The sequence below is a fragment of the Sander vitreus genome, chromosome 3 (genome assembly GCF_031162955.1).
Source record: "Sander vitreus isolate 19-12246 chromosome 3, sanVit1, whole genome shotgun sequence".
Classification (NCBI taxonomy): domain Eukaryota; kingdom Metazoa; phylum Chordata; class Actinopteri; order Perciformes; family Percidae; genus Sander; species Sander vitreus.
The window spans coordinates 16,053,763-16,081,690 of NC_135857.1; the positions used below are offsets into that span (position 1 = coordinate 16,053,763).

The window sequence follows — 27,928 nt, forward strand, 5'->3', positions numbered from 1 at the left end:
AATGGTCTGGGAAAGCTGATATCTAAATATAAGTGAGCGAGTGATTGAGCGAGTTAGTGAATAGTGAGTGTGTGTGTGTGTGTGTGTGTGTGTGTGTGTGTAAACATTCCAATATGCAGAGCAGTAAAACCATACCATTCTTTTACAAATTGAAAAGTTCACATTGCCACAGAGTCTATGAGCTTTGAGTTATTCCTTCTAATAATAACAAATGATAAGCCTGTCATCTTTGCAAACAGCATCAATTATTCAATATGATCATTTCATTATTAAGCATTGATGTGAAGGCATGGTGCACTCATCAATAGTGCTGCTGTCCTCCATGAATACGTTTCAAGTAACTTCTCTCATTCTTAGACAAACTGAACTAACTACAGCTAAGGGGAGATGATTTCATTGATCCCGTATTTACAATCAAGTCAGCACATAAAAATAGAGACGTTGACTTTATCTTTTCAGTAGATATTTTAATAACTACATCAATCATCGATCGACCACTAAACTGTCCAGTGGGCTCATTAAACAAGATAAACTGTGGAATCAATAAAATCAATAAAACTGGTACCTTTAATCACAGTCATTGTTCTGAGATGGGGCATGTTGAAATGAAAACAACTTTAATCAACTCCACTCAGTCCCTAATTTCTTAAATTGTGAAAAGAGCCTCTTTTGGTTTTTAATGTCATGGCTGAGAAAGCATTTTAGCTGTGATTCCCAAAACTGAACATCACACAAAATTGTAGATTTCCTTAACCACTCAAAAAAGATAAAGTGACGAACATATGAAATCCTGATCTCCCCTTTGGCTGTTATTTCCACTCATTTTATTCAAAGGTTGTTGTTACAGTCAGCCCACACATTTTATAAATATTAGTTCACTGCTTTCTGGTTTCTTCCTATATACAGATGATGGTGCAGATTCTCCCAGAGAAACCACATCTTACTTCTCATTTCAATAATTATAGACCTACAGTTCTTGAAAACTGCAGTTCTTCACCAAGCTTTTTGGACGGGTTCACGTTACAGGAGTATTACATTTGAATGTACTTCTCTGTAATTACAAGCATAACTTGCACTACAAGTTTGGAAAATAACGGCACATCTCACACACTTCACAATACTATAAAGATTGAGAGCCTGTTATGGGCCGTTGCTTAAATATTGACTGATTGATTGATCGGACTTTGTTCATATCAGTTTAAGGTTTCATTTTAACTGAATACTGTACACTGAACACTACGTAATAGGCACAACCTCTTGTACGGACTACGGTGCGATACACACTCACTTGGCAGAGACTTTTTGCCTTTCCCAGAGCCGGGACTCTTTCACTTTAAACCACGGGAAGATTCGGTCCATTTGCTGAAACAGAAAACATTCGATGAAGTTTGCATATCAGCCTAATGAAGCACAGAACTGCATTTGGGGCGAGATTGTGGTTAGTGACAATGTAGCTTAACACGAGGGCCCTAGCTTGATGTAGAGCTGTAACAATTCCAAATTTTGCTGTACAATTAATTGTCTCAGAAATAATTGCGATTAACAATATAATTGTCTCTTTCAGTCCAGTTTAAAAAATGTATTCATGTATTACTTTTGCAAACAAATTAAAAGTTTTGAATGAATTCCAGGATACATCTTTTGGTTATATCACTATATATGTGACCCAGATAATGTAATACCACAAGTACACAGCCTATGAAGTAAACCACACCTCTTTATTATCATAAAACATTGTATTTTTTCTTAACTTAATATAAAACTGACAATTACCACCAACAGTCATACCTCTTAGAACCAGCTAATGCTGGCAATTAATTGCGGTTAAACAAAGAAATGGTGATTATGTAAAACATTTGCGATTAGACAATTATGTAATAATTGTTACATGCCCAGCTTGATGTTGCGGATGTGTGTCAATCTGTGTGTCTCAAAAAAGTATGACGTCATTTAACTTGATAAACAACACATAAAAATGCTTGATATGACCCAAAATAGTACAATTGTCCTACTGTCATTGAGAGTCCTTGTGAACTGCACTGTAATTCTGTTGTGTATTCCGTGGTGCTGACAGGACGGAAATGATCCAGAGTTGATTTGAGGTTCTTACCCGAATGAAGAAAGACTTGACCATGCTGTTGGCTTTCCTGCTCTCAGGCTGGCCACCGTCACTGTTGATGGCCGTCTGAATGATTCGTGCGATGTCATCACTAAACTCCAGCTGGGAGAGAAATAAGGAACACACACACACACACACACACACACACACACACACACACACACACACACACACACACACACACACACACACACACACACACACACACACACACACACACACACAAAGAATGATTGTTAAAACAGTAACGTGATGATGCACACTGGTGGAAAGGCCATAGCTGTCTATGTTAATTTACCATTATACAGCACAGGCTTGACCATGCATTTAAGGACACATACAATATTGAAGTCTACAAAAGAAAAATGCTTTAAGATGCAGGCTGCAGTGCAAGAGCTTGTGATGGCATGTGAATCAACCCTAACTACTGCAACCCCTGCATCAACTCATGTTCAGAAAATGTTTACCCATGGTTAGCTTGCATATATCCCTCTCATCCCTTAATACATGTACAGTAAATATATACACACATTAAGTCATTTGACTAAAATATAGAGGACAACACACCTCTCATATGATCTCATGAAACTGCACCAGGTCCAGTTTGCCAGATCAGCAGAGACACTGCTCGAAAGAAAACGTACTTACCACTGAATTGTAGCGCCCAAGATCCATCTTTTTCTCAACAGAGTCCAGGTCTGGAGGGAAGTCACTCGGAGGGGTAGGGGTGACCTCTGTCAGGACTGGAGGATCTGGGCCCTCCGGCGAACGACGGGATGGAAGACTCTCCTCTGTCTCTGGGTTCAGCTCGGGAGGCTTCACCGCCTGCCCCAAAACCAGAGAGTTACGCTGAGTAAAACTTTCACCACTATGTTAATTTAGCTGTTGCTACTTCAGCTGTTTGTAACTGAATATGTTTATATAGTCATGCGTGCAGCACTATAAAAAGATCAAATACACCACAACAACAGGAATGAATGTAAATCATATCATACTGTAATTTCAAACACAGCAATATGTACTGAAACCACCGAAGAAGAAGAAGCAATATGTGCATCTAACCTGTCTGTAGCGTAACAGGTGTGAGGATGTGCGTGAGTTGAGCAGTGCAGTGAGGACATGACGAACGCATCCCTGAAGCTCCCTCTCCAACGCCGTCCTCCACTCAGCCGGATGGCGTTCAGTACATTTGGTACACGTGTAGGCAACACTCTCTGGCAGCTTTGATAGCAGCTCGTACATTTCATCTGGGGGACAGCGAAAGATGACATTATCCCTCCCATTATCGTCTCTCATCAGCATGACAGCACTCACAGGATGGCCTGTCAGTCAGCAGCACAGACACTGACAACTGACAGGACAAATGAAGTGCAACAAGTGAACTGCTGAATATGAAATTCAGCAGTCTGCTTGTGAAGTACATACAGTAAATTTGTGTTTTAATACCTGTCAGGTTCTCACACTTGGCATGCACCCAATGGTGGCAACGGCCACACTCCATCATCTTGCTGTCGTAGTCATCGTCATCATAGCACTTATCACACAGTGGGCAGAAGTTTCCTGAGAGAGAAGATGGAAATGGTATCCTATTAATGGCTGTCGCCTTCCTCAAGTTACTGATGAAGTCTTCAAAATACAGATCAGATTCATTTTTTATTTAAAATTATTATTTTGGGGATTTTATTTGACAGGATAACCAAGAACAGGAAAGGGGGGAGAGAGAGGGGGAGCGACATGCAGCAAAGGGCCGCAGGTCGGAATCAAACCCGGGCCACTGCGGTACTGAGCCTTAGTATATGGGGCACACACTCCACCAGGTGAGCTACCAGGGTGCCCTACAGGTCAGATTCTTAAGAAATCCTTAATTCTTTAATCTCAGAAAGAATACCAGTGGGGTATATGTACTGACTCCTTAACTGTGAACAGCATTTTAGGCTCCACGTGCTTGTCACTTGCCTTTAGCAAAGAGTTTGGCACAGTCATGACACATGGAGAAGTCATGCGACCACTGGGCATCCCAGGACTTCCCAGGTTTAGTGGCTCCACAACTCTTACAACGCACACACTTGGTGCACACCTGAAAAGAAAAAAAACAAAGTGGTGACTACATGGCAGAAACTTGCAATCAGTTGTGTAAAGAGCAGGAATGGTGTGAAAGTGACACTGAGAGGAGTAAAATGTTTTCATAGACGCTGCCTGTGAGAGGGTCCCAATCAATGTACAGTAAGTAGCGCTGTTGTGAGAGGCTGGAAAAAATGTGTGTATCCATACCCAGACTCTCTTTTTCTTGGTGGGTCTGGTAGGGTGGTTGGGACCCAGGCACTCCGGGTGATAGCTGTTACGGCACTTATCACACTCTAGCAGCTGCTGCTACAGTGACAAAAGGCCAAAGGTGAGATGAGATTATTTAAATATCAAAACAGGCAACATATACATGTTAATGCCCAACAAACAACACAGTTCTGTTCACAGCAAATTAGATACAAATGTCACCTGCTTTTGACCTGTAATGGTATTGTTTACCTTAGCCAATCGGCGTTGTTTTGAAATGAATGAAGAAACGAGATAGATGCAACATTACAGTGTTTTCAAAAGAGGATCAGTACATCTAAAATGCTATGCAGAGATTTAACTACATTGCTACCACCAGTTTATCGAGGGGCACATTCATAGTGGGCTTCACGGATCATCCATGGACCATCGAACATCATTATCAAAGGCATTAGCTATAGTGTGAGATGTACTTGGCAGGTTTTGTAGACAGCCACTTCAGTCAAGTTTTTCCTGTGGCTTTGGGTCAACACAACTAGCTTTATAACACACACACACACAGAGCTGGGCAATATGGAGAAAATCAAATATCACAATATGTTTGACCAAATACCTCAATATCGATATTGCAGCAATTATGTAGGGTTGACTATTGGTGATTTCACAAAATATGAACACAATGAGATTTTTTTAATAACTAATCATCAGTAATGTGGATATAATGACTGAGTGGGTAAAGGAACAGCTAGAACAGTCTGGTAAGTTCAGAAAAATGACATTACTTTACTGTAATGTAGCTTTTAAAATCAGGAAAAGACAACACTTGTGTCATATTACGATATTTTGATCTCCAAAATGTAAGACGATATCTAGCCTCATACTGTATATCGATATAATATCAATATATTGCCCAGCCCTACACACACAGCATTTTCTTTTGCATTTGCAAACCTAGAGCCATACATGCATACTAAGACTAAAAAGCCATGGACAAGGTAACTGTTTCATGAGACTTTCTCTCTATTTGTCTAGCAACAAAACTGTCTAGTTTGTTTAGGCTACAACATTTTTTGTCACATACAGCAAACATCTCCTCGCTAGCCGCTAGCTGCCTGTCCCCTGAACAGGGGGGGGTTAGTGCGCGGAAGCACGGAAGGGAGGGGAAGGGGACGGGATGAGGAGGAGGGACTGGCGAGCTAGCCTCGTTTTGTTTGACAATACTTCAAACGTCAACAAGAAGTAACGTCACCCAAAATCACTTAGAGCACCTTTAACGTTTAAGGTGCATTAAAGGTACCCTGTGGATTTTTTTGGCCACTAGTAGCGCTATGGAGCAATATTTTTTAAGTGTGGTTCCCTGTTTTGTTTGTTCTCGTCCACTTGTACAAGGGTGCACCTGCATCCGCATGCAGGTGACGCGATACACGTTCCTGCCAATGGTTTCACACTATTCCGCTGATCTACAGGTGGCGGTAACGTGCCAAGAAACACAGCAATGCGGCAGCACAGGCAGGGCAGAAGAAGAAGACTGCTAGCAAGTAAACGTTGATGTAAACAATGTAGGCTTTAAATGTTTAAGAAAAATCCACTTTGCAAATGTTTTTTGAGGAAGGGAATGTGCTCAACACGTTTGTTAGGCCTCAAGGACAAAGAAAATGTGTGAAAATGTTAGGTGAGTAATACTGAATGGAAAAAGAAACTTTGAAACTTCATAGGGCACCTTTAAGTAGGATTTTTAAGATCACATTTGTGTGAGATATTATGTATCTGCAGCAGCTTGAAATTCCAGTAGTGCCATGCACTGCTTTGAAATCAGAGAGTGCCAGAGACCTGCTGCTGTCGAGGCAGTTCTTTGGTCACAGATACAAGCCAATCAAAGTAATAAATGACGTAATGCCCATTTAGGTAGAGATTTATTTCTAGTTGCCAGAAATCCATTTCTTAGCATTCAGATCATGTGCATACAAGGCTCACACCATGCACATTTTACACAGGACTTGAGTTAAATAATAAAATCATGGCAGGAATCCAAGAAGCTGATTAAGTGCTGTTCGCTGGCAAGGTTAGCAGGCTTCTTTCTAGGGAAGATTGTCCAGTCTTTACACACTGTCACTCCACACTAAGCTTCTTTTGTGTACAACTCTCAAATGAACAGAACTGTACTGAATGGCTTACTTTAGTTTTCTGGTGCTGGCGTCCACAGGCCTGGCAGAACCTGCATCGTCGACAACACCAGTTCTCAAACTGTGCCTGGAGAGGGCGCTCTGACTCCGCCAGGCAAAAGAGATGGAACGGTTCACAGCATACCTGGCAGAAGACAAACTATAGATAGAGAGAAACAACACATAGGGAAAGGTAGGCGGAGAAAGACAGACTGTTAGAATATAGGTTTAACCATTGCTCGGACAAGAAATTTAAAAGCAAACGTTTTCAACGCAATGACCCTTTTTATTACCTCAACATTTCCACTGCTTGCACATAAGAAGCAGAGCACCCGGGGCGTAACAGGCACAGAGGTAAGCAGGCTGAGGCCGCCAGCCTCCCACACCTTCTCAACATCATAGTCCCTTTTAAAATCCACTCTGATACGATGCACTCCGTCGCAGGGCGCTCTGGACTTCGCCTGGCCCCTAGTCGAGGGAGTGCTTAGCCAGTTTAAAGTACTGCTGCTGGTGGGTTTAGTGGTGAGCGGCTTCTCGTGTTTAACAGACAAGAGGAGAGTGACAGAAGAGGGTGAACATCAGAAATGATACGTAATCTATACAGTGAGAAATAAAAGACATGAAAAAATAAAAAAGCAATTGGATAAATCTCGCACATTGACTACTTCTTACCTTGTCTTTTAGTCTCTGTTTAGGAGATGGAGGAACAGAGCGAGATGTGGGCTTTTTCAACTGTTTTGATTCAACTATGAAAAAGAGACAGGACATAACATTGAAATAAGAACAAAGTTAAGTATACTATATATATTATTTTTTTAACAGAGGACAAAAAAAGTGTGACCAGTTGTTTACCTGTATCTGAATAGGTTGCAGCTGAGCTCTGCTGTTGTGATGAGTGCTGCTGGGGCTTCTTCTTGGGCTCGCTCAGAGGAATCTTGGGTGAAGCATCTTTTTTTGACGTGGCCTGACTGGTAAGAGGACGTTGCTGCTGTTGTTGTGACGGTTGATGAGACTGCATAGACTGGGAGGGGGAATTCTGGGATGAAGATGACGGGGAGGAAGATGATGAGGATGAAGAAGATGATGAAGTGGAAGAGGAGGATGACGAGGACGAGGAGGAAGAGGTTGGTACAGACTGCTGTGGTTTGTGTCCCTTCTTACTGGTGACACTGCTCGTGACTGAGAGCTGTTGGGCATCTGGTGTCAGGGCTGGAGACTGAGTATGGGCTGCGACTGTGCTGGGCGCCTGAGGGGGTTCCACTGGGGCAGGGGAAGATGCGAGGGCTGGAGATGATTGCTTTGACAATGGTTGCTGTCTTGACTTCTCCTCTCCCATCTTGAGTGGAGGAGTTTCACTCTTTTTGCGGGGAGGCTCCTCCTTTGGTGGTGCAGGAGTGGGTTTAGGGCCAGAGTCTGAGATTGGTCCTTTTACCGGATTGAGACCCTCCTTCTTCTCAGACAACTTGCTCTTTTTCTTGTCTTTCTTGCCTTTGCCTTGCTTCTGAAGAAACATCTTTGAGGGCATCCACTGCAAGTTCTGACACTTCCTCATCCTGTAAGACAGTGACAAAATTCAACCTTTTAATTTCTTAAAAATCCCATTAAAAATGAATTTGTTATGAAATGTTATTTAAGACTCGCTTAAAAATTACAATATTATATCATCAACTAAGACTCACTTGCAGCATTGCTTTTTAATGTTTCGTCCTCCAAATTTAGGCTTGTCGAGACAGTTGGTACAGACACCGCAATCTTCTGGAACTTGGCAGCCTGAGCATTGGCCACAGCGTCGCGACCGGCGCCCCTTCTTGGGAGGAGCTTCTTGAACGGCCTTTTGCCGTGTCTCCCGTGGCTTTATGGGAGGGGACTGAGGCTCTGCCTCCTCGGAGCCTGCTACTGATGACTTGTCTGTAAGAAGAGATGCATCACAAGAGAGATCACCATTACTGACACACAGTAGTACGGGATGCACTTGAATCACCAGGGTTTTAAGACACCAAAAGGTTTTTTGGGCCTGGTCAGAAATGCAAAGTGTTGCTAAGCACATTTAAGAATTACAAATTTACAATGTTGTAGAAAAAAAAGAAAAACTGAACTAATACAGCCAATAATTTAACACGTGTAAACATTGGATTAAGGATCATTTTATAAGACATATTGCCTTAAATGATAGCACTTCAGTGTCTGCCTAACATTTTATTACAATCTCCTCAAGGTAGGATACACTGTTCCTGTTGTTCAATGGAGAGCTCAAATTTTGGCTCAATCTTAAATCTTAAAACTAGTGAAACACTTCCATTTAAAATGTATTTGAATACATCTACTATGTCACACATAATATAATGTGAGATGTCCAACAGCTTGTCTAAAACACAGATGTGCTCAGATTAAATGACCAGGCAAAGATGGGAATGATAAAACGGAGCTATTGATACCGGCATCAGGCCCTCTTGCCTCCCAACAACTCACATTTTCCCACATGGCATGAAAGCAGTCAAAATAACAGGAAGGATGCAGCCAAACTCTGCTCGTTCCATCACCACTTCACTGTGTACTTGTGCTCTCATTGATGACTGGATTTCTCTGCTCTTGTGATTAGTCCATCATCACCGCATGCTGCCGAACTTTTTCAGGACTCACACAGATGTTGGGTCATAAATGCTCACCTCAGACTAGTTCTAGTCAATCAGAGTGCTTTACATTAGGGGTGGCCGATAGGGCCCTAAAGTAATATCCCGATATTTCAGAGTATTTCTGCGATAACAATATTCTTGATGATATTATTATTATTGTTTTTGTTTATTTTTACTAACTAAAGAACTGAGATCATTTTTGTTTCATTTTTTAATGAATATGAAAGCAAACTGTTACGGTTACGCGGACATGTAAATACCCGGCGCTTCTGCTTGAGGTGGTTAAATAAGTTTGTTGTACTGCCCCCTTTTGATGTCACTTCTTGCATATTACCGTAGTTTGTTGTATAGCTGATATTTTGTAACCAAACCATTTCCACACTACTGGAGTCGCTTCCCTTTTTGGAACTAGCTCATCCTCCCTTGTGGAGCAGGTAGCTATTTCGCTTTCAGCTAATAGTGTTGTTGCTGTGCGTAACGCTATGACATCATTATGTCAACAAGTCGGAATATTGCCATTATCATGATAGGAATTTCTGTATGACATTAGGAATTATACCGGTGTTATCGTGATCAATATGATATGGCACACACCTACTTTACATTAAACCCGTCAACACAGCACCCAAACAAACCTTAAATCTATGTCGATCAGTGGTGCTAACAAAAGCCCCCACTCAGATTAGGCAAGTCTTGTGTAAAGTTTTATCGATTCTTATTCAGTATTTCCCTGTACTGCTATCAATACAATTGTTACAGCGTGTGTGACAGCTAAGAGGTTGTAATCCACATGCAGGTCAAATGAGAGGTAAGTTGAGTGTGACTCACCATCATTCCCCATGGAAGATAGGATCTTCTCTCTCTCCTCCCAGGGCAAGGCACTAAGTGTGGGCATGTCGTCAGGGAACACTGCCCGATTACGGCCAAGAGCCACAGCTGCACGACGACATACATGCTTGATGCGTGGACCGCGGACTGAGGCCTCTGACGAGTCACTCTCTTGACCCTGCTCACAAGCACACATCACCACAAAAGGTGAGACAGATATTTGAAGAGCATGCTTCATAATAATCACAATTGCACAGACAATCATACACCACCACAAATGTACAATGCAACAAGCTGACTTTTTGGGATGCTGCTTATGCCCTTCTTAAGTTAATTTCAGTTGTTGTTAAACCATTATCTCTGCACAATGTTCAATAAATATGAGGATGAGGTGGCAGAGTGTCAACACTAGAGGCTGGGCCAAGGCTGATGATGACAACTGGGACAGGGAATTTTTCTTTTCTTGAAAATGTGCAATGAATGCCTATAACCATCTAATGTTTAGATTAACAGTAAAATAACAGAGGGCTATATTCTGGAAAAAACTTTCAAAAGCACAGCCAGTGTTGCTTTCTGCATAATGTATGAGGCAAACAGAATTCCCCTTGAGTAACACCCTCTGTGGGACTTTCCTATTATCAAGTTTCACTTTAAATTTCTATATAGAGCAAATATTCATAGCATCATGTAAAAGTAATTTGCTTGTGGCTATATGATGAGAATGAGAGAAACGGAAAAGCTTTGTTGAGGAGAAACAATAACTATGACGAAAAACTGACCTGGCCCTTCGTCTGCTCTGCAGGCTTCAGCTTACTCTTCTTTATCTCGAAGAGCTGGGCTTTGGCCTTCTTCAGTAATCCAACTACCCGCTTGTCGGTCACAGGCTGTTTCTCTGCCTGTGCCAACATTGATCCAAGAGAGGAAACAGGGAGCTGTTGTCTGCCTGGCTGCCCAGGAAGGCTTGCCGTCTGCTGGCTAGGAGCACTTTGTTTCTCTTTCTCCTTTTCCCCATCCTCCATCTCTGCTTCTTTCTCAGAGGGTCTGCCTTTCTTAGATAGACGTCCTTTAGCAATGGACATGGGAACAGTGGAAGGGGTCCCACGCAAATCTGAGGAAGCAGTGTCAGAAACCATATCAACTGATGTTGATTTTTTTCTCCCTGGAGCCTTTTTTGTAGCAATAGATAAAAGAGCATCTTCGGAATCCCTCCCGTCCACAGTAAACATGCTGGAAGGTGCATTGGGGGAGCCATCTGGTGTAGAAACTTTACTTCTTTTCTCCAAATCCTTCCTCCCTTCCCTCTTATTTTCCTTCTCTTTCTCTCGATTTTTCTCAGAATCCCTTTCTTTTTCCTTTGAAGCAGGTTCCTGGGGAGCTGACAGGCTTTTTTCTTTACCTCCTTTCCCAGCTCCTCGCCCTGTGTCCTGGGCACTGGAAGGAAAGATAGGGAAAAGTGGTGAAGAAGTGGATGATGCAGTTGACAAAGGAGGTGGGTTTCCAGCAGCCCCTCTCCTGCTATCAGGTGTCCCTTGTGGGGACAGACCCATGGATACGGTGGAGAAGGTGCTGAAAGGAGGAGTTAAGGCACTAGTGGCTAGTGGACTTGCAGAAACCCCTGGCAAAGAGCTGGAGTTACTACAGGAGACAGAGCCAGTCAGCACAGACATCTCAGGGGAGCCTTTCCCCATAGACATCGGGCCTCCTATTTGGCTGCTGCGTCTGGTCATTGAGTGGGAAGGAGACCGTGGATGGCTACGTACTGTTCCCGAGACCAGTCGTCTCCTGCGCCGCGAGGTTCTGCTGGAGCTAGAGGACGTCTGGTGTGGGGAGAGAGAGCCAGGGCTGCTTCCAGAAGACGACTGCAGTGTGACAGACTCAAATATCCGAGAGTGGGCCTCGCTGGGTGTAAACCGTGGAGCACGAAGCAAAGGGCTGCGCTTCTGGTGTGGTGGATCAAAACGGGATGAAGAGGGATGTTGGTGGTGAGTGTGTGAGTGAAGAGGGGCAAATAGACGTGTCCCTGTTCCTGTTCCACTGCCTGGTGCAGGGAACACCACTGGAGCAGCTCCCCCTGCTCCACTAACACCTTGGGGCAACAGCCCCACGTCTTCAGCCGTGAGAGGAGGAGGGCGGAAGTTGTCAAATATGGGCTTGCGAATGAGGCCCTCCTTTGCATATTTAGCTGAGGAAAAGTACTGCTGTTCAGTGTGGGACAGGGACGTCCAGCGGAAGGTGGGCTCCCTCAGAATTGAGCGGCTTCGTTTGTCTGACAAGCTGGACAGCACTGACGGTCCAGACAGGAATGGAGGGATGGGGTGAGTCATCCAGGGTGACTGCGAGTGGTGTTCACTGATAGCAGCTGTATTGGAAGAAGCTGACTGTGGAGGATGTGGAGGGGTGAGGAGAGGGGGAGGTGGAGGTGAAGAAGAGGAGGAGGCTGTAGATGAAGCTTGCTGGGAATTTACAAGTGTAGAGGAGGACATCAGCACTCCTGTTGGTGGGCTGATTATAGGTTTTTTAGCCCCACTCACCCTCTGGCTCTGGCTTCCCCGGCCGACCCCCTGTCCCCTCCGACCTCGCCTACTCCTCTCTGCCAACACGTGCTCTGGCTCAGAGGGAGGAGAGGGAGGCCGTGAGCTGTGAACCAGGTTGGCCTCCCGCTCTCCCTGCGAGGACGGAGAGTGATCCTCTGGCTCTGACAAAGCTTGTGTGGCCTCAGAAGCCTGGGAGTCGCATGATGAGTCATCCAAGCTGGGACTGCTGGACCTGGAAGACTCTGCAGAGGAGAGCTGGGAAGAATGTTGCGACACAGCACTTGAGCCGCAAGATGCCGCACTACTGCTAAATCGCCCATTGGCGGCGTTGTTGGTGTTGCTGTTGAGCAGACTGGCGGCTGTTGATGGAACAGTGGGGATAGGGGCAGGAGGTGGAGGAGGGGGGAGGGAGTCAATTGGAGCAGTGGTGCGAGTGCTACTAACAGCAGGTGTAGAGGAGACCAGTACAGGAGAGGGGGAAGAGGAAGTGGTGGAGGTGGGTTGGGCAGATGTGGAGACAGATGAGGGGGTTGCTTCTAACCGTGCTATCTTCATATGAGGTGGTGGAGCTCCAAAGCTGCCCTCATCTTCAATGAAGCGCTTGGGGGTTTTGATGATGCGAAGGGAGACAGTGCTGACCACAGGCATGATGAACTGCCTGATGTTCTTTAGTTGGGTCTTCCTGATGCCAGCATCAATGGCTCCTGTCCCACTACCCCCGATGGCTACAGCTCCTTTCTCCAGTCGCTTCTGCGCTCCTTTCTTTGCGCGCTGCAGCAGCTGTTTAGCAATGGTTGCATCAGTGCGTTTAGAAGAGGGGACAATCCTAACAGGCTTTCTATGGCGAGGGCTTTTTCTGAGGCCCACTGTCCTGCCTGGCTTGGAGGGAGACGGGGAGGCAGGTGGATTGGAAGAGTCCTGTTCCTCAGCACCATCCACATTCCTCGGCATGGGCTGCTGAGGAGTGTGTGGTTCCGTGCCTCTATCCCCCCCTCTGACCCTAAAGACCTTATGTTTCCCTTCCCCACATTCAATGGAGGTAGACAGCTGTGCAGCAGCAGCAGCTGCCGCCTCAGCTTTGAGACGCTCAGCTGAGGGCGGTCGCCCGCGTCTGCGTCTGGGTACACCAGGCAACGTCTTGAGCCGTGACTTGAGAGGGGCGAGTTTAGTTGCTCTCAGCCTCTTCAGGTTGGTAACTTTGGATTCACCCCGCCCACCTTTGGGAATCTTTGCCTCTGTGTCATATGGCTGAGCAGAGCCCAGTGGCGTCCTCCTGGCGCCCTTTCTGTCCTTGTCCTCCTCTGTGTCCATGCCCAACTCAGACCCAGCCTGCCTACTGTCTTCCCCTGCTGCATGGCTGCCTGCACTCCAAGCTTTCTTGCTACTTGAAGACGGGGGTCGACCTCTTCTCTTTTCCCCGGTGCCAGGTGGCCTCCCAGGCAGCCTTTTCACCTTCTCAGATGGCCTTTCAGGGCCCTCAGGTTTCGCCTGCGTGGGAGAGTGAAGGGAGGAGGGGGAAGGTAGACTTGCAGCAGCTTTCTGGGCAGTCAGGGCCCGTGGGGGACGGCCTCTAGGCTTCTTCTCCTGTATGGGTGGGCCTGCTGATAAAACCAGAGAACAAAACAGAGGCCATTTAGTTAGCATGGAAGCGTTAGATATAGACAACCTTTACAGGCATAGGCATCTCGAGACAATAGGAAGGTCCCTGATGAACCAGTAGGGAGTTACTTTTAAGTAACTTTACCTGAAGGGGTTGTTGAAGGGCTCTGTATTCTTTTCTGCTCAGCCACTGGTCCAAATCCTCTAAACGCTTCTTCCTACATAAAAAAGAACACTTATGAATGTTTTGTGACTATACAGCTTTTGTAATGCTAAAATTGAGGGAAGAAGAAATGTTGGTTAACAGGTCAAATCATCCATCATGGCACATAATTGTCAGTTGGCCTAGATGTTCAACACTTGAGTCATTTTTGAAGTCAGGCTATAGGCTATAATGAAGTCCTAAATCTCACTTTTGACTGCTGGCTTACTCTGGTGTTCTCATGTTTCTCTGGCTTTTGAGATGACATGTCAACAGTTGGAGAAAGCTCAAACCACAACAGACAGTTTGAATTGAACAACCAAACCTTACTGAGTGACTAACACGCCGTACTTCATTCCTGCTCCCTGAGGACAGGAAAATGCTAAGGTGGTTGGTCATACATAGACAGCTAGAAAGACAACCAGAGCAAAGACACACAAAAGAAAAATAAGCATACCGGTATATTCTATAACCATTTGAGCAGCCTTGTAATGTTTTAATGCTCATTACACATCAGATTACGCCCCTTTCCACTAGTGAGGCAAAACAATTTGAAGTATGGCTTGAGGGTGGCACGAGAGGAAAGGCAATGCTGTTGTCTAAATGTAAAGGGTTTATCCTATGTACAGTTAACATCTCAGATGGAGCTTATCCGACTCAGCATTGCTTTGGTTAAACTTTCATCAGTCTCAGCTTTGACAGCCTCAGAAGTACTGTACTTTTAATAAAAGTCTACTGTTGGATGTTGACACACATGTGACACACATAGCATGTTACTTTGCTAACATTACCCTAAATTTGTTTGCATGATAATATGCTGACATTTACCATGTTAGTATGACATGCTTCCCATGTTACCATGCATACGGTAATGATTAATCTCCAAAAAAGCTGAGGCTGACAGGACATTGTTCATTAGTTTAAGTTTTTCTGAACTGAAAGACATGTTTGGCCTGTTAGTTACGTTAAATTAATCCAGTTTATTCATCAAATAAACTTAGCATAAAAAGTAAGGAAATTTGTGTTTGGTGGATTATTTCTCTGTGGTAACAATGCTTTTTGGCAATACATCTTATACCGTTGGAAAGCCTGTTAAGTTCCCTTTCAAATGGTGCCCCATTTGTAAGTAACATGCATTTGTGGGATGAGCAGCAGCGCTGAGTATGTGGGTTGCGCCCATGAAAGATTTGCCAAATCTTCTCTGCCAATGCCAAACAGCTTATTCTGCCATTGACTCATTTGGTGTTTGGTGGATTGGATGATTCTGCCTACGGCAGTTGGTCGTAGGATCAAAGTGTGGAGAAGACACGGAGAACGCTATGCTGATTGCTGCACCGATAGAGTAACACCTTTTATTGGAGGCAATCTCAATGCAGAGAGATATATAGAGATGAGATTCTGCAACCAGTGGCAATCCTATATCTCCACTGTCTGGGACCGAACTCTATCCTCCAAGATGACAACGCTCGACCAACAGGGCGGCGTTTGTCAGAGACTACCTCCAGAATGTGGGAGTGGAGAGGATGGAATGGCCTGCCAGCAGTCCTGACCTCAACCCCATTGAACACTTGTGGGATAAGCTTGGGCGTGCTGTTCGTGCCAGAGTGACCAACACAACCACGTTGGCTGACTTGCGACAAATGTTGGTTGAAGAATGGGATGCCATCCCACAGCAGTGTGTGACCAGGCTGGTGACCAGCATGAGGAGGAGGTGCCAGGCTGTTGTGGCTGTGTATGGTTCTTCCACACGCTACTGAGGCTCCTGTTTGTGAAATGAATACATTGTTAAATTGCCAATATGTCTTGTTTCTTCAAACTTCAATCATCCAATCCACCAAACGAGTCAATGGCAGAATAAGCTGTTTGGCATTGGCAGAGAAGATTTGGCAAATTTTTCATGGGCGCAACCCACATACTCAGCGCTGCTGCTCATCCCACAAATGCATGTTCCTTACAGGTAGAGATGGTCCGATACCATTTTTTGCTTCCCGATACCGATTCTGATACCTGAACTTGCGTATCGGCCGATACAGAGTATCTATCCGATACCAGTGTGTCATATATTTTATTATGTTTTAACAACTGTGTACTACTATCCCTGTATGGATGTGATATTATTTCTATCTTTGTTGTCGGTCTGGCTCAGGTTAAAGTCTTTGTGAAACATGAACAAACACAAACAATGAACGCCACAGAACTTTCTTTTATTCTCCAGTTTGACAGTCAGTTATAATGGAGAAAGAACATGAATAAACTACTTTAACGTAGATTAGGGCTTTATTACATAGTATCGGATCGGTGCATAAACTCCAGTACTTCCCGATACCAGCATTTTAGGCAGTATCGGAGCCGATACCGATACTGGTATCGGAACTTCTCTACAAATAGGGCACCATTTCAAAGGGAACTAAACAGGCTTTCCAACGGTATAAAATGTATTGCCAAAAAGCATTGTTACCACAGAGAAATAATCTACCAAACACAAATTTCCTTACTTTTTGTGCTAAGTTTAGTTGGCAAGATATTATACTATATTTTGACTTTTGTTGCCTCAAAAGATAAACTATTTTCAACTTTTTTCACCTATCACTCCATGACATTACATGACACGACTGTGTCACATATGCCAGAAGAACATAGGTGTTATTACTTTAGAACAAGTGCAATAAAACATATTGAAGTAACACCGACAAAGACTCATCACCCATCTATCAGGCACTGAATCTAATGATGTGTCAAAAAGCAAATGAGAACCTAACCTGGAAGATTAAACAGGCTGTAATCACTTGTCATGTTCTTGCACAACAAAAACGTAAGCAACTACATTCCAGAAAAAAATTAAGCAAATACATCACAAATTCCATTCGATATTTCACTTATTGAACTTAAGTATTAATCTTCTTGTGACTTAATTTCAATGGTGGTGGTTCAAGAAATGATAGATGCAACTGTAAATAAATAAAGTGATATGTACAGGTGTACATCATCAATCCTTTCTCTGATGCCTCAGTGAAGCCTTGAGATGTGCAACAAAGAAATCATTGGAGGATGATTAATATCCTCATTCCTCATTATCCTGATCCGAGCCACTACTTCTTGCAATCAGTGTGTGTGTTTAAGAGTGGAGGTGAGCATGTCATTTTATAATGTTTATTTATAGCAGTGTGTGGGGATGCAGTTAAGGTCTCGTTGGCCCAGTTTGTAGAGCAGCTGCTATCCAAGTGTCGTCAATGCAAGGGTGTGCACATGCAAACTGATTTGCACCACCTAAGAGTTACACACATTGCAATATGATTGATACATAAATGTGTCTGAATCATGCACACTGAGGAATCTAACTAAAAAAAATATTTAAACCACTAATGTCTGCTACAAAACTGTCTCTTTCATCTGTTCTACATATAAATAAACAACAATAACAGATAGTCAATCATGCTGTTTATCCTGGCAGGAAATACTGATTTGAGCATCCTCCACTCCTTATCTCCCTACACTTCTCTCTCCTCTTTCCCTCTCCCCACAATAATACCAGCATCCTCTCCTCTCTGAGCAAGCTGCTGCTCTTGGTTGGTGTTGTTGCAGAGCGGAGGGGGGCGGAGTACCAACGGCCGGCTCTGACTCGCTGTGATAGTGCGAGTAGCAGTCAATGACATCACAACGCGATAGAGCGGACTGCACAGGTTCATGTACACGCACGCTCACATGTACTGTACCTCCTGATTCTGTCAGCCACACACACACACACACACAGTTAGAGAAACACTATGACACACCCCCTCGGCGCCTGAACTGCACAGCAAGCTTTAAACAAGCAGAACATAGGAGTGAAGATGCGGGGGAGGGGAGCAAAGGCTTCACAAGCAAGCAAACATGAGTGAAAAAGGAGGAGGGCTGTGGGAGGAGGAGGGTGAGGAGGAGAGAAAAAAAAGACAAGGAAGCAGCATCTTGACCACATGCACCATCAACAACAGAGGGAGCGCAGTCATCTCCTGGGAGCACTGAGGATGAAAGGGGTTTGGGGTTTAAACATGCTCATGCAGAAGCTTGCCAAAAAACAATCTAAACAGGCTTCCCACACACAAGAAGCCTCCCCTTTCCTCCCTCCTTACTCCTGTTCTCTGCCATGCTCCCAAACACATATTCAGTCACTCACTCATTGCTCGCTTGCTTGCTTCCTGCCCACTGGCTGCCGAGCACAGAGCAGCAGCGTGTGAAACACAAGGCTCACCATGAGCTCAATAGTAGGGCAGGCACAGGGAGGTAACTTCAAGAAGTAAACAAACACTGTAATAGACTAGCATGGTAAGGTTCATGTACTATGTTGCCTTGCAACATGCAAGGGGTAAAAATGTTAATAGAAAGACCTGTGTTTCTCTTTTCTCCTTTTCATTTCATCAGCTGAGGAGTGTACAAGAATGTTTTTGAACACAACTGTTCAAGTTCTTCCTTATCTTTGCTGGCTTTTTCTGTCAGTTTCACCATGAAAACCTGAGCAGGTTAACTTCCCTGCTGGTCTGTCACATCTCATGTAACTGATCAATGCATAAATGACTTGATATGAATCGCTCAAAGATAGAGAAAGGAAAACCAATCTGAGTCATTGTGGAAGCAACATTATAATTTTCAGGAGGTGCGAGGGACTGTCCCTGAAAGTTTTGAAACGGATGTGAATTTAGTTTGAGGTATCCGTCTCTATATTATTTTGACAGCACTATGCACACAGCTAACGGGACTTTTACTGCCTTTAAAGACAACATTTAGAAGAAATCCAAATGGCTATTGACAATGGGCTGTAGATTAGGGACACGTTACCCAGGCAGGGTATAAACTAGGCTTTAACCTAGAAAAGTTATTCCTTGCTTAACAAGTGGCTTTCTGAAATGCATCTTTATTTTGAATTACTTGATTAAGGAATCCCAGACTAAAATTGGTTAAGATTCATTTTAATCTATGTTAGTTCTCAATAGTGAGAGTATATGCACACATCTCTAGCCTTCAGGTGCTCATGAAAGCTGTAATGCATCACAAAAACAGACAGAATAACAGAAGCTGATAAAAGAACAAGTTCACAAACCAAAAAAAAAACTTGTATTAAATATTTATGAGCCGACCATGTCCCCTACAAATTATCTTCATATACAGCTAATGCAATAGCTATTTACATTTTCTGAAAACATTAAGGAATGTTTTCAGAAATGGGAGGTGGATGGGCGTACAAAGGCTGGACCTAGGTTTAGGTCTCAAAGTAAAAGCTAGTGCTAACATTGGTAAAGATTTAACAAACTTTCTCTAAACTTAACCATGAGATTTAGCTATATAAATAAAATTATTATTACTTGCCTGAACTTAACCATCGTTTAATTTTGATTATGACATCATTAATCCGTTTTTTCAAAATCAGTTTTTAACTGCATTACCAATTCGACTAGGTACTAAACCTGAACACTTATTGAGTACCAGTTGCTAGAATGTATATAAAATGTAAGGCCAGTAGTCATTGTTTTTTTCATCTACTTTTCATTTATTGTGCTATGCAAGACGGGTAGATGTGTTATAATTAGGGATGCATGCACCAATTGCAAATTTCTCAGCCGATACCGATGTGTAGAATTTTCATTTGTCCGATGTTGATACCGATGCCAATGTTTGTTTTCTTTTCTAAATGTCATTAAAAAAATTTAACCATCTTCATCACACTAACTTTGAATAAGCAGAAATTCAATCAAACAAATGTATGAACAGTTTGTTTCCCAGTTTTTTTTTTGTTGCGCAAATGAATGCACCATTAATTTAACGAGAGTACCTGAAGGTACCATGACATTTTTGCCTTGCATTACTCGCACCAGTGTAGATACCAACATAACTAACGTTTCTTTCCGTTATCAACCATGGCCGAAATAACCACTATTGCTGCTTTCTACCTGTTGTGGACGTCCCAGATACGTCTGAAAACCAAACACCGTCATATCTGGGTTCATATCATCATCCGGAGGCGCACACAGCTAGGTAAAATTCACCAGGAACTGCGTCTAGATGACTGCCGCTTCCAGTACTACTACGTGAGGCTGACCAGTGCGCAGTTTGATGATTTAAGCTAGGATTGGAGCCAGGATTTCCTGGATGAAAACCAATTACAGGCGTTCTGTCTCAGCTGCGGCTTTCCAGTGAGTGGCACTTTCATAACTGGGTGCCAAAATCAATATTCAATGTATCTAGCAAGTCACACATCAGCTGAATTAATTTGGTATTAATCTGATACAGTGGTATGAATCCAAAATAAACTGATTTTTTTTGTGATATAAGGGGCTTTCACACCTACCTTGTTTGGTACGGACTTTCCAGTTTGAACCAAAATTACAGGTGTGAAACCTCCCCCGGACCAAGATTCGGAACATGCAGCCGAAACTTCAACAACGAAAAGAGGTGGTCTCGGTACGGCTCAAACTGAACCATGGTCCAGTTCGTTTCTAGCGTGAAAGCATTTTTTTTTGGATGGTTCAGACTTTTGGACCAAATACCAGAAGTTCTGGCAGGCTATCGTCATGGTATACGAGAAGCTTAGCTCCTTTAAGGATCAGCTCAGTGCTTAGTGTGTACGTGAGAGTGACGGTGAATGCGCTCAGAGCAGACAGCTGTCAGCAATCAGAGAAGAGAATAAATTAGCAGTTTAGGGTACTTGTTAAGCGGTAGTAAATGTACAGTGTAGGTTTCAGTTTGTCCCTGAATAAATGCTGCGACATTAAGACATAAAGTGACAATTAAGTTCCATAAGCGGTTAAAAACTTCTAGTAGTCGCGTTGTAGTCCACTTCCGTGTTTTGGTGGGGGGTTTCTTTTACACCACCTTTTCAAGTAGACTTGTACGGTATGCAGTCTTTAAACTAATAAAACAAGCTGGACTTTGGGCAGCCTACTCAGATCCGAGCCCAGATCCCTGATGTCTTATTGCATTGCATTCATATTTTTAATTGCCACCTGCCTCCTAAATTTAGTGTTTTCCTTCACATAAATAAAGACTTTTCCACCATAAATTGGTGCACAAAAATGTATCAGAATGCAGGAAATTAACACCCTAACCCGTCACTTTATGTGTCTCCCCAAAGGCCCATTCTGAGCCAGGACAAACCCTGACGTTGGCCCAGGCTTACTAACTTAAGGATGACTGACCTTTAAGGTGGACCAGCTATTCTCATTTTAGTGTCATTTTCACTTATCAGTGCCCACTAAAATACTAAGCGTGTTATCACAAAGTCGGGCAGCGGACGCTACAATTATAAACTGAAAGTGTCTGCTCCGTACAGCAGCTGCTGCAGCACAGAGTAGCAGGAGTCACGTAGTAGGCAGAGTTTACCGAAAGGACTATGGCGGAGGATTTGGTGTCAATAGGCAATATTTAATAGGGAAACTACTAATGTTAATGAGGAAATCTGTAAATTCCGGCAGCCGCCTTGCAGCAGGATCACTGTGCAGCTGCGCCCGGCTCCGCAGTGAAAGCTTGACCGGAGAGGCCAGAGATCAAAGTAAGCACTCTGCAGATATTGAGCGTCATTGACCAATATATTTTCTTGAAAAATGTGCAGTGTAATCGGTAACACCCGTGTTGTCACAGATGATGCAATTTGTAAAAAGTCACAAACAACTTTTAAAATGCTCGTTTTCTGACTGGGGTTTGGATTGATCAGGGCTATGCAGGAGAAGCAATAAGTGCAATATACAGTAAGTCATCAGATTTGACATCAAAGTTTAAAGTCAGAAGTTACCCACTTTGAGACAGGAAAACATCAGAACAAGCAATGAAGACAAAAAGGAGGACAGGCATGTGGCTCAGACTGAGGGGAGGGATGTGTTACGTTTTCAGGTTGGGACCCCATCAGTCAGTTTGATGTTAGAGAACACATCTTAACCCTTGTGTTGTCCTTCGGGTCACTGGGACCCGTCCAGTTTATTTGACGTTTTGTATTGGCCGGTGATCCTCGCGTACTACGTGATGTCATTTCACATGAACTGGGAGAGGGGGGAGGGACCCCGAAGCTCAATGCCAGGCCAAACAAAACGTTAGATAAACGTATAGTTAACCCTATGGGTTGTCCTCCGGGTCCCGGTGACCCAAAGGACAACACAAGGGTTAAGTCATTTCTCCCTACTAGCCTGAAAACAAAAATTTTTGGACACATTCCAGTAAGCTTCCTCTTTGATTTACTGATGCCTCATCCTTTCCTGGAATGTAAATTGGTGATGATTTCATACTCCTATATGCACCTCTGATGACACATCTCTTAAAAAAGGCAAAAGGGAAAATCCAAGAATCAGATAAAACTAAGTATACAAAGTAGCAAATATGAGTAATACCAAAGGGCATTTAAGTTGAAGATCCAGTTTTAGTCACTGATTAGAACATCTTGCTTCCTCCACCAGAGTGAATTACACAGTGGCATTGCTTTGTGACCCCTGTCAGCCAAGCAAAAGGTGGACATTTGTTTTTTCAAGTGTCCCAACACTAAACAACTGTTTCACATTTGCTTGAAAGCACAGCACACAGACCAAAACAAACACTTTCCTGGGCAAAGACAAACAAACTGATTGGCACGTGTGCATGGTGTCTCTCTCGCTCACTCGCTCGCTCACACACACACACACACACACAGGCTGGTAGGACACACATCCCCTCCTACCCACCCAAGCAGGCAGCTTGAATTGAAGTTCTAATCAAAATAAAGACAAAGAAGACACGCCTACTACTGAGTGAAATAAGTGACATAAAGTCTGAGGGACACCCCTACCCCACACACACACACACACACACACACACACACACACACACACACACAAAGAGTAAGAAAGACAACACAATTGCTGCCTTTCTCCCAGTCAGGCTACTCCTAAACATTCTGCTGTAGCAGGATAAAGCCATGGATGGGAGGGTCTGTGACTAATTCTCCTCCCAGTGTTGTCCCATTGGAAGGAGGGGGGTCGCCCCTCACTCTTTGATATCACTGCCTGTGCTCTTTCAGCCGCCCGCACTTTGTGAGAGCTAGAATAAAAGCAGACACAAAGCTTCCTGCTCCAATCCACACGCTGTCTCTGGGATGGGTAAGCGGGTGGAAAAGATGGGGGGGGGGCCTGCCATTTAAATAGGCCAAACACCTGCTGGACTGAAGCCCCTTCCACTCAAACACACTATTTCTCTCAAACCAGTGAGGCAAAGAGACATTTGGGTTGATACATCTATTCAGCTGCACTTTTGTATGAATGATTAAACATTGGTAATAATATGGGAGTAGAATGGATGCAGCAGAAGGCAAGATATAATGGACCAAGAACAAAAAGGGAAAATGATGATGACAAAGTCTGATTAGGTGGACAGTGAGGTTGGGGTTGAGGTTGTGAGGTGGCTAAGGTCACACATTTACAAAAAAAATTACATGCACTGCACTCGGCACCAAAATAACCAACTGCAATTTGGCCGGAACAAGAAAATTAATTCCCTACAACATACAAAAGCTAACATATGCCTTCATTTGGACAGCAACAGCTGACACGCAACCTTTTGAGCCACCCCAATAGGCTTAGTAATCCATTCCAAAGTGGCAGCTGTCAGAAGAAAAGTTGCTCTGCCTCTCAGACTGGGTTGTGTTTGTCTGAAGTGGATTTGGGTCTTTCTGCCTGGATGGAGGAAGGAGGGGTGGCCAAGTGTCCGGCTGGCGCTCTGTTCAGGGTCGCCCTGTGAGCTCAGCAGGCTGCAGTGAGTCTGAACAATCCTGCCCAGTCTGGCCAGACAGGCACTACACTGCCTCACAATGAAATCACCATGCTGTGTCCGCAACTTCCATAGGCTTCAGGTTCCATGGGGATTTAATGGTACTGTCTGTCTCCACACATCCCAAATACTGCTATACTCTCATTCACTGGAGAAGGGGAAGGCGGGACTCCTAATAACTTAAAAAGCCATTGCCTATAAAGACGATGTTTCACATAATATTTATGTTTCTCTGAAATATCATAAAGCTTTGATGTTAACACCAATGTATGTAATAATCAAGGAAATCACTATGCATTATCTGAAATCATCATATGATTCAAGTTGCACATCCTAAATACTGTTATACCCATTGTCAGTATTTCAAAGCAAGGTTGGGAGGGACTTAAAAAGCTATTTGAACACAAAACTGATATTTTAAGTAAAATTTGTGTTTCTCCAGAAAATCATGAAGCATTGATTGAAAGTACAAATGTACTATAAAATCAATTAAATCCCCATGCTGTGTCCACACCTTCCATAAAATTCAAGTTCCATTGGGGTTTAATGGTCCAGTCTGTCTACACACATCCAAAACACTGTTAATATTGTAAGTCTAGGAGTAAGGGGTTGGAGGGACTCCTAATTACTTAAGTCTGACTGCTACACTATAATAGGAGCTATTATTATCATCTCCAAATCATGATACGTATGTAAAAATCCAAGCATATTTTCAAGCTCAGAATAACAAAACATGCTTAAATGCCTAACTAGCATGTATGCATACTGCTGTGCGTGCTTCAACCAAATAAGTAGTCTGACTGTGGAGCCCTGGAGTTGGTGGTAAACATCCCCACACAGTGTACTCCCACTGCAATGAACGCATGCTGCTCATCATGAAGAAGGAAGATGGTAGTTCGCTAAGGCGAACACACCCCCACATCACACGGTCCGTCAAGGGGCTCGTTGTTATTGTAGCAAGCCCTGCGTGCACACTGTCACTAGCAAGTCTCATTTCTCTGATAAAAAACGAAGCGAAATTAGACACTAAATCCTGCCGATATACTCTTATTAGCACTTTGACACTGAAGAGAGACTCATTTTGAGTACGTGGATGTGTATCGGACGGCATCTTCAAGCATTATAAAACCGATATTACTTTGGTACTAGCTCCGTACTGGCCGTGTAGAGAAGGGGAAAACATGTCCACCTCCCATTTTCCTATGCATCAGCAATAGCCCCGACGGCTAGCGTGGCGTCGGTACTGCGTAGCATGGTAACTGTCCTAGCTTAACACCAAACAGCAATGGTAATGATTTAGCTTTGTGTATAAGCTCCGCCAACTTTAGCTACGGTGCTTTAACCCGCTACGTAGTAATATCCTGGCCGAATGTAAACACAGCAATCTCCCGTGCAAACCTGCAACTTTAACGTCGCTTGCGACAGGATGATAATGGTGTAGTTTCAGCTGTGAGATGTAGACAGCTAGCATGCAAGCTAACCAATCAGCTATGTTAGCCAAGTCTCGCTGGAAAGGTTGACACCTGCAAACAGCCAGCTCTTGAGCTCATGTTGCAAATACTAAGCTATTTAACTGGCAACGATTATCTAATAGAAACCTGTAAGTAAGTTAAGTGAAAAATGAACAGTCCTTTCTCGGATACGTTGAAGACAGACGCTAAGTTTACGTTAGCTTGTTACAAACCAAAATTGTGTAGTCTCGCCTCCTTCAAGTTGACATGTCTTGTTTTCAAACACATTACACTATACTATCTTGAAGGTCCCATGCTGTTACACAACGATGAGACGTCGCTATAAACTCAGATGTTTAAATCATATTTTACTGTGAGAAATTAATATGAATGCTAATACGAGATGATAACTTTTACTGTTTTGATCTACATGAATTATAAGGTCCAACCCTGAAGGCTTCACGTCAAGCTAATGTCAAGTAGCTAACTAGTAAACCAGTTGTAACGGCTTTGTTACACAGTGTAACGTCACGTTAGTCACCAAATGTGCCAGTATATGTGTTAACAGTGTTGTGTGTAATTAACAAGATAACACCAGGATTTCTCCACAGTGTTTTAACGTTAGCACCAGTTCATCCAAACTATGTGGATGTAACGTGAGCCTGTCCCCACTCTCCACTGAGGTGAAGAAAACTTTCTTTCCAGTAGAGACCATAAATCGGATAACCATTTGGTGTTTGTGTTGTTTGTAACTAAAGTGAACGTTATAACACGTTACTGTGGAGTTTAAGGCCACACAACCAACTCAAAGTTAACTGAGCATCCTGGAAATGACAAGTTTGCTCAGAGCCACACTTCACGTGAGGAGGAGGAAAAGATGGTCAACGTAATAGCTCTTCATCTGAAATGTAAGAAACGGCTCTTCGTGCTCTTCAGTCTAACCGATGCTCCCGGGTTACCATCGGGCTCCTGTCCTGTGCTTACCTCCCCGCTGCTCGAGTCACTCGATTCCCCCAAAACATCCCGAAATTTCTGCAGGTTGCTCCCGATAACCGAAGAGACCTGTAGTGCAGCATCAAATCCGGGTCCGAGCCCAGCTGCGTTAGGGTGGGCTCCCGAGACACTCCGCAGAGAGGCAGTAACCCTAATTCGGCCCGCTCTCCTCCCGGTACCGGAGTTGCAGCTCCCTCCGGGCCGAGCGGGGAACCGCCACCGACAGCTGTGCGCCATTTTACACTCTCTGCCTGTCTGCCCTGCGATCAGAGATACCTCGGTGGGCGGAACCCTAACCCAGCACTCCACATAAACAACCTCTACCACAGCGCTCTGCTCTCACTGGCCGACACGTCGTTATGCAGGTTGCGGGGCGGAACTGAAGAAACCCCGACAATGCATTTTCTCAGCGGCCCTATTCAGACTCTGCATGGCTGAATCCAAATCAGGTTCAGGGGCTTTGCCCGGGAAAGAAGCCTCGCACTTGAATCACAAGGAAGGACAAGACCGTTAGTTTTGCGGTGCAGTTAACGTTACCTAAACAAGGAGAGTGAGAATGTTTTTATAAGCTGCAGCCGGCAAACTCTAAGATGACACAATACAAACTACGACTGAAAAAGCAATATTTTATGCTGCATATTGTAATAATTGCCTGCATTTATGTATTAGGGCAGGGGCGTTGCAATGAATTCTGCACCCCCAGCGAAGAGCATTGCTCTGCTGCCCCACTGCCAACAACACCACCCATACTAACCACTTTTTACTTTTTAAAAACTGCTGTGAAAATGCATAGAGCTGAAGAAGGTCTACCCTGGGCCTGGTCACCAGTCACTCACCTACCAGCTCTCCAGGTAGGGCTTTGGGACAGGCCCCAGCTTCTGATACAGTTGAGATCCCTCAGAAAGTCGCAAAACCTTAAAGGCTTTTGAATCACTTTTATTCTGGCATCTCACTCTGGATGGGTGGGTCATGGTACTGATACTCCCCAACACTTAATCTTGTTTTGAGAATCAATAGGATTGATGCGAAAAGAAAAATTTAAGTTATTTGGGGTTATTGCACATGCATTTGTCGAAGTTATTAACAGTAATTAACCATTAACTACAAAAGACAATTTAGTTTGGCTACCACCAAGCACATGCAAAGGGTTCATTTAAACTAAAGTTTAATTATATGTAATAAATATAACCATGATTATAACCATGAACATGTAAAAATAGTCAATTCATATATGAAAATGTATATAGTACAATGGCAAAGTAAGACCGAAAAGATGAAGACTACCCAATCCAATAACAATTGTGTAGCTCCACCTGAAAGTGTTTCTCAATACAATTACTTGGTTGAACAACCAAATACATTCTATCTAAAATATATATT

The 27,928-nt window shown here is 43.6% G+C and overlaps 1 protein-coding gene across 3 annotated transcripts in view; it reads right to left on the reverse strand.

The window, feature by feature from the left end:
* Positions 1 to 26,802, reverse strand: part of kmt2a (lysine (K)-specific methyltransferase 2A) — a 43,372-nt gene extending 16,570 nt beyond the window's left edge. For 2 of the 3 annotated variants that reach the window (XM_078246233.1, XM_078246231.1), the window contains exons 1-16: positions 26,540 to 26,802; positions 14,292 to 14,364; positions 10,793 to 14,148; positions 10,014 to 10,191; positions 8,232 to 8,460; positions 7,405 to 8,105; positions 7,225 to 7,298; positions 6,846 to 7,082; positions 6,566 to 6,712; positions 4,391 to 4,489; positions 4,076 to 4,196; positions 3,566 to 3,679; positions 3,182 to 3,366; positions 2,768 to 2,944; positions 2,111 to 2,221; positions 1,289 to 1,362 (exon numbers count right to left, since the gene is read on the reverse strand). In XM_078246233.1, coding sequence (XP_078102359.1) covers positions 1,289 to 1,362; positions 2,111 to 2,221; positions 2,768 to 2,944; positions 3,182 to 3,366; positions 3,566 to 3,679; positions 4,076 to 4,196; positions 4,391 to 4,489; positions 6,566 to 6,712; positions 6,846 to 7,082; positions 7,225 to 7,298; positions 7,405 to 8,105; positions 8,232 to 8,460; positions 10,014 to 10,191; positions 10,793 to 14,148; positions 14,292 to 14,364; positions 26,540 to 26,785 — 6,122 coding nt within the window. In that variant the 5' untranslated portion in view covers positions 26,786 to 26,802. The remainder of the gene's footprint in view (positions 1 to 1,288; positions 1,363 to 2,110; positions 2,222 to 2,767; positions 2,945 to 3,181; positions 3,367 to 3,565; positions 3,680 to 4,075; positions 4,197 to 4,390; positions 4,490 to 6,565; positions 6,713 to 6,845; positions 7,083 to 7,224; positions 7,299 to 7,404; positions 8,106 to 8,231; positions 8,461 to 10,013; positions 10,192 to 10,792; positions 14,149 to 14,291; positions 14,365 to 26,539) is intronic. The other variant, XM_078246232.1, reaches the window with a different exon arrangement.
* Between the last annotated feature and the right edge of the window lie 1,126 nt (positions 26,803 to 27,928).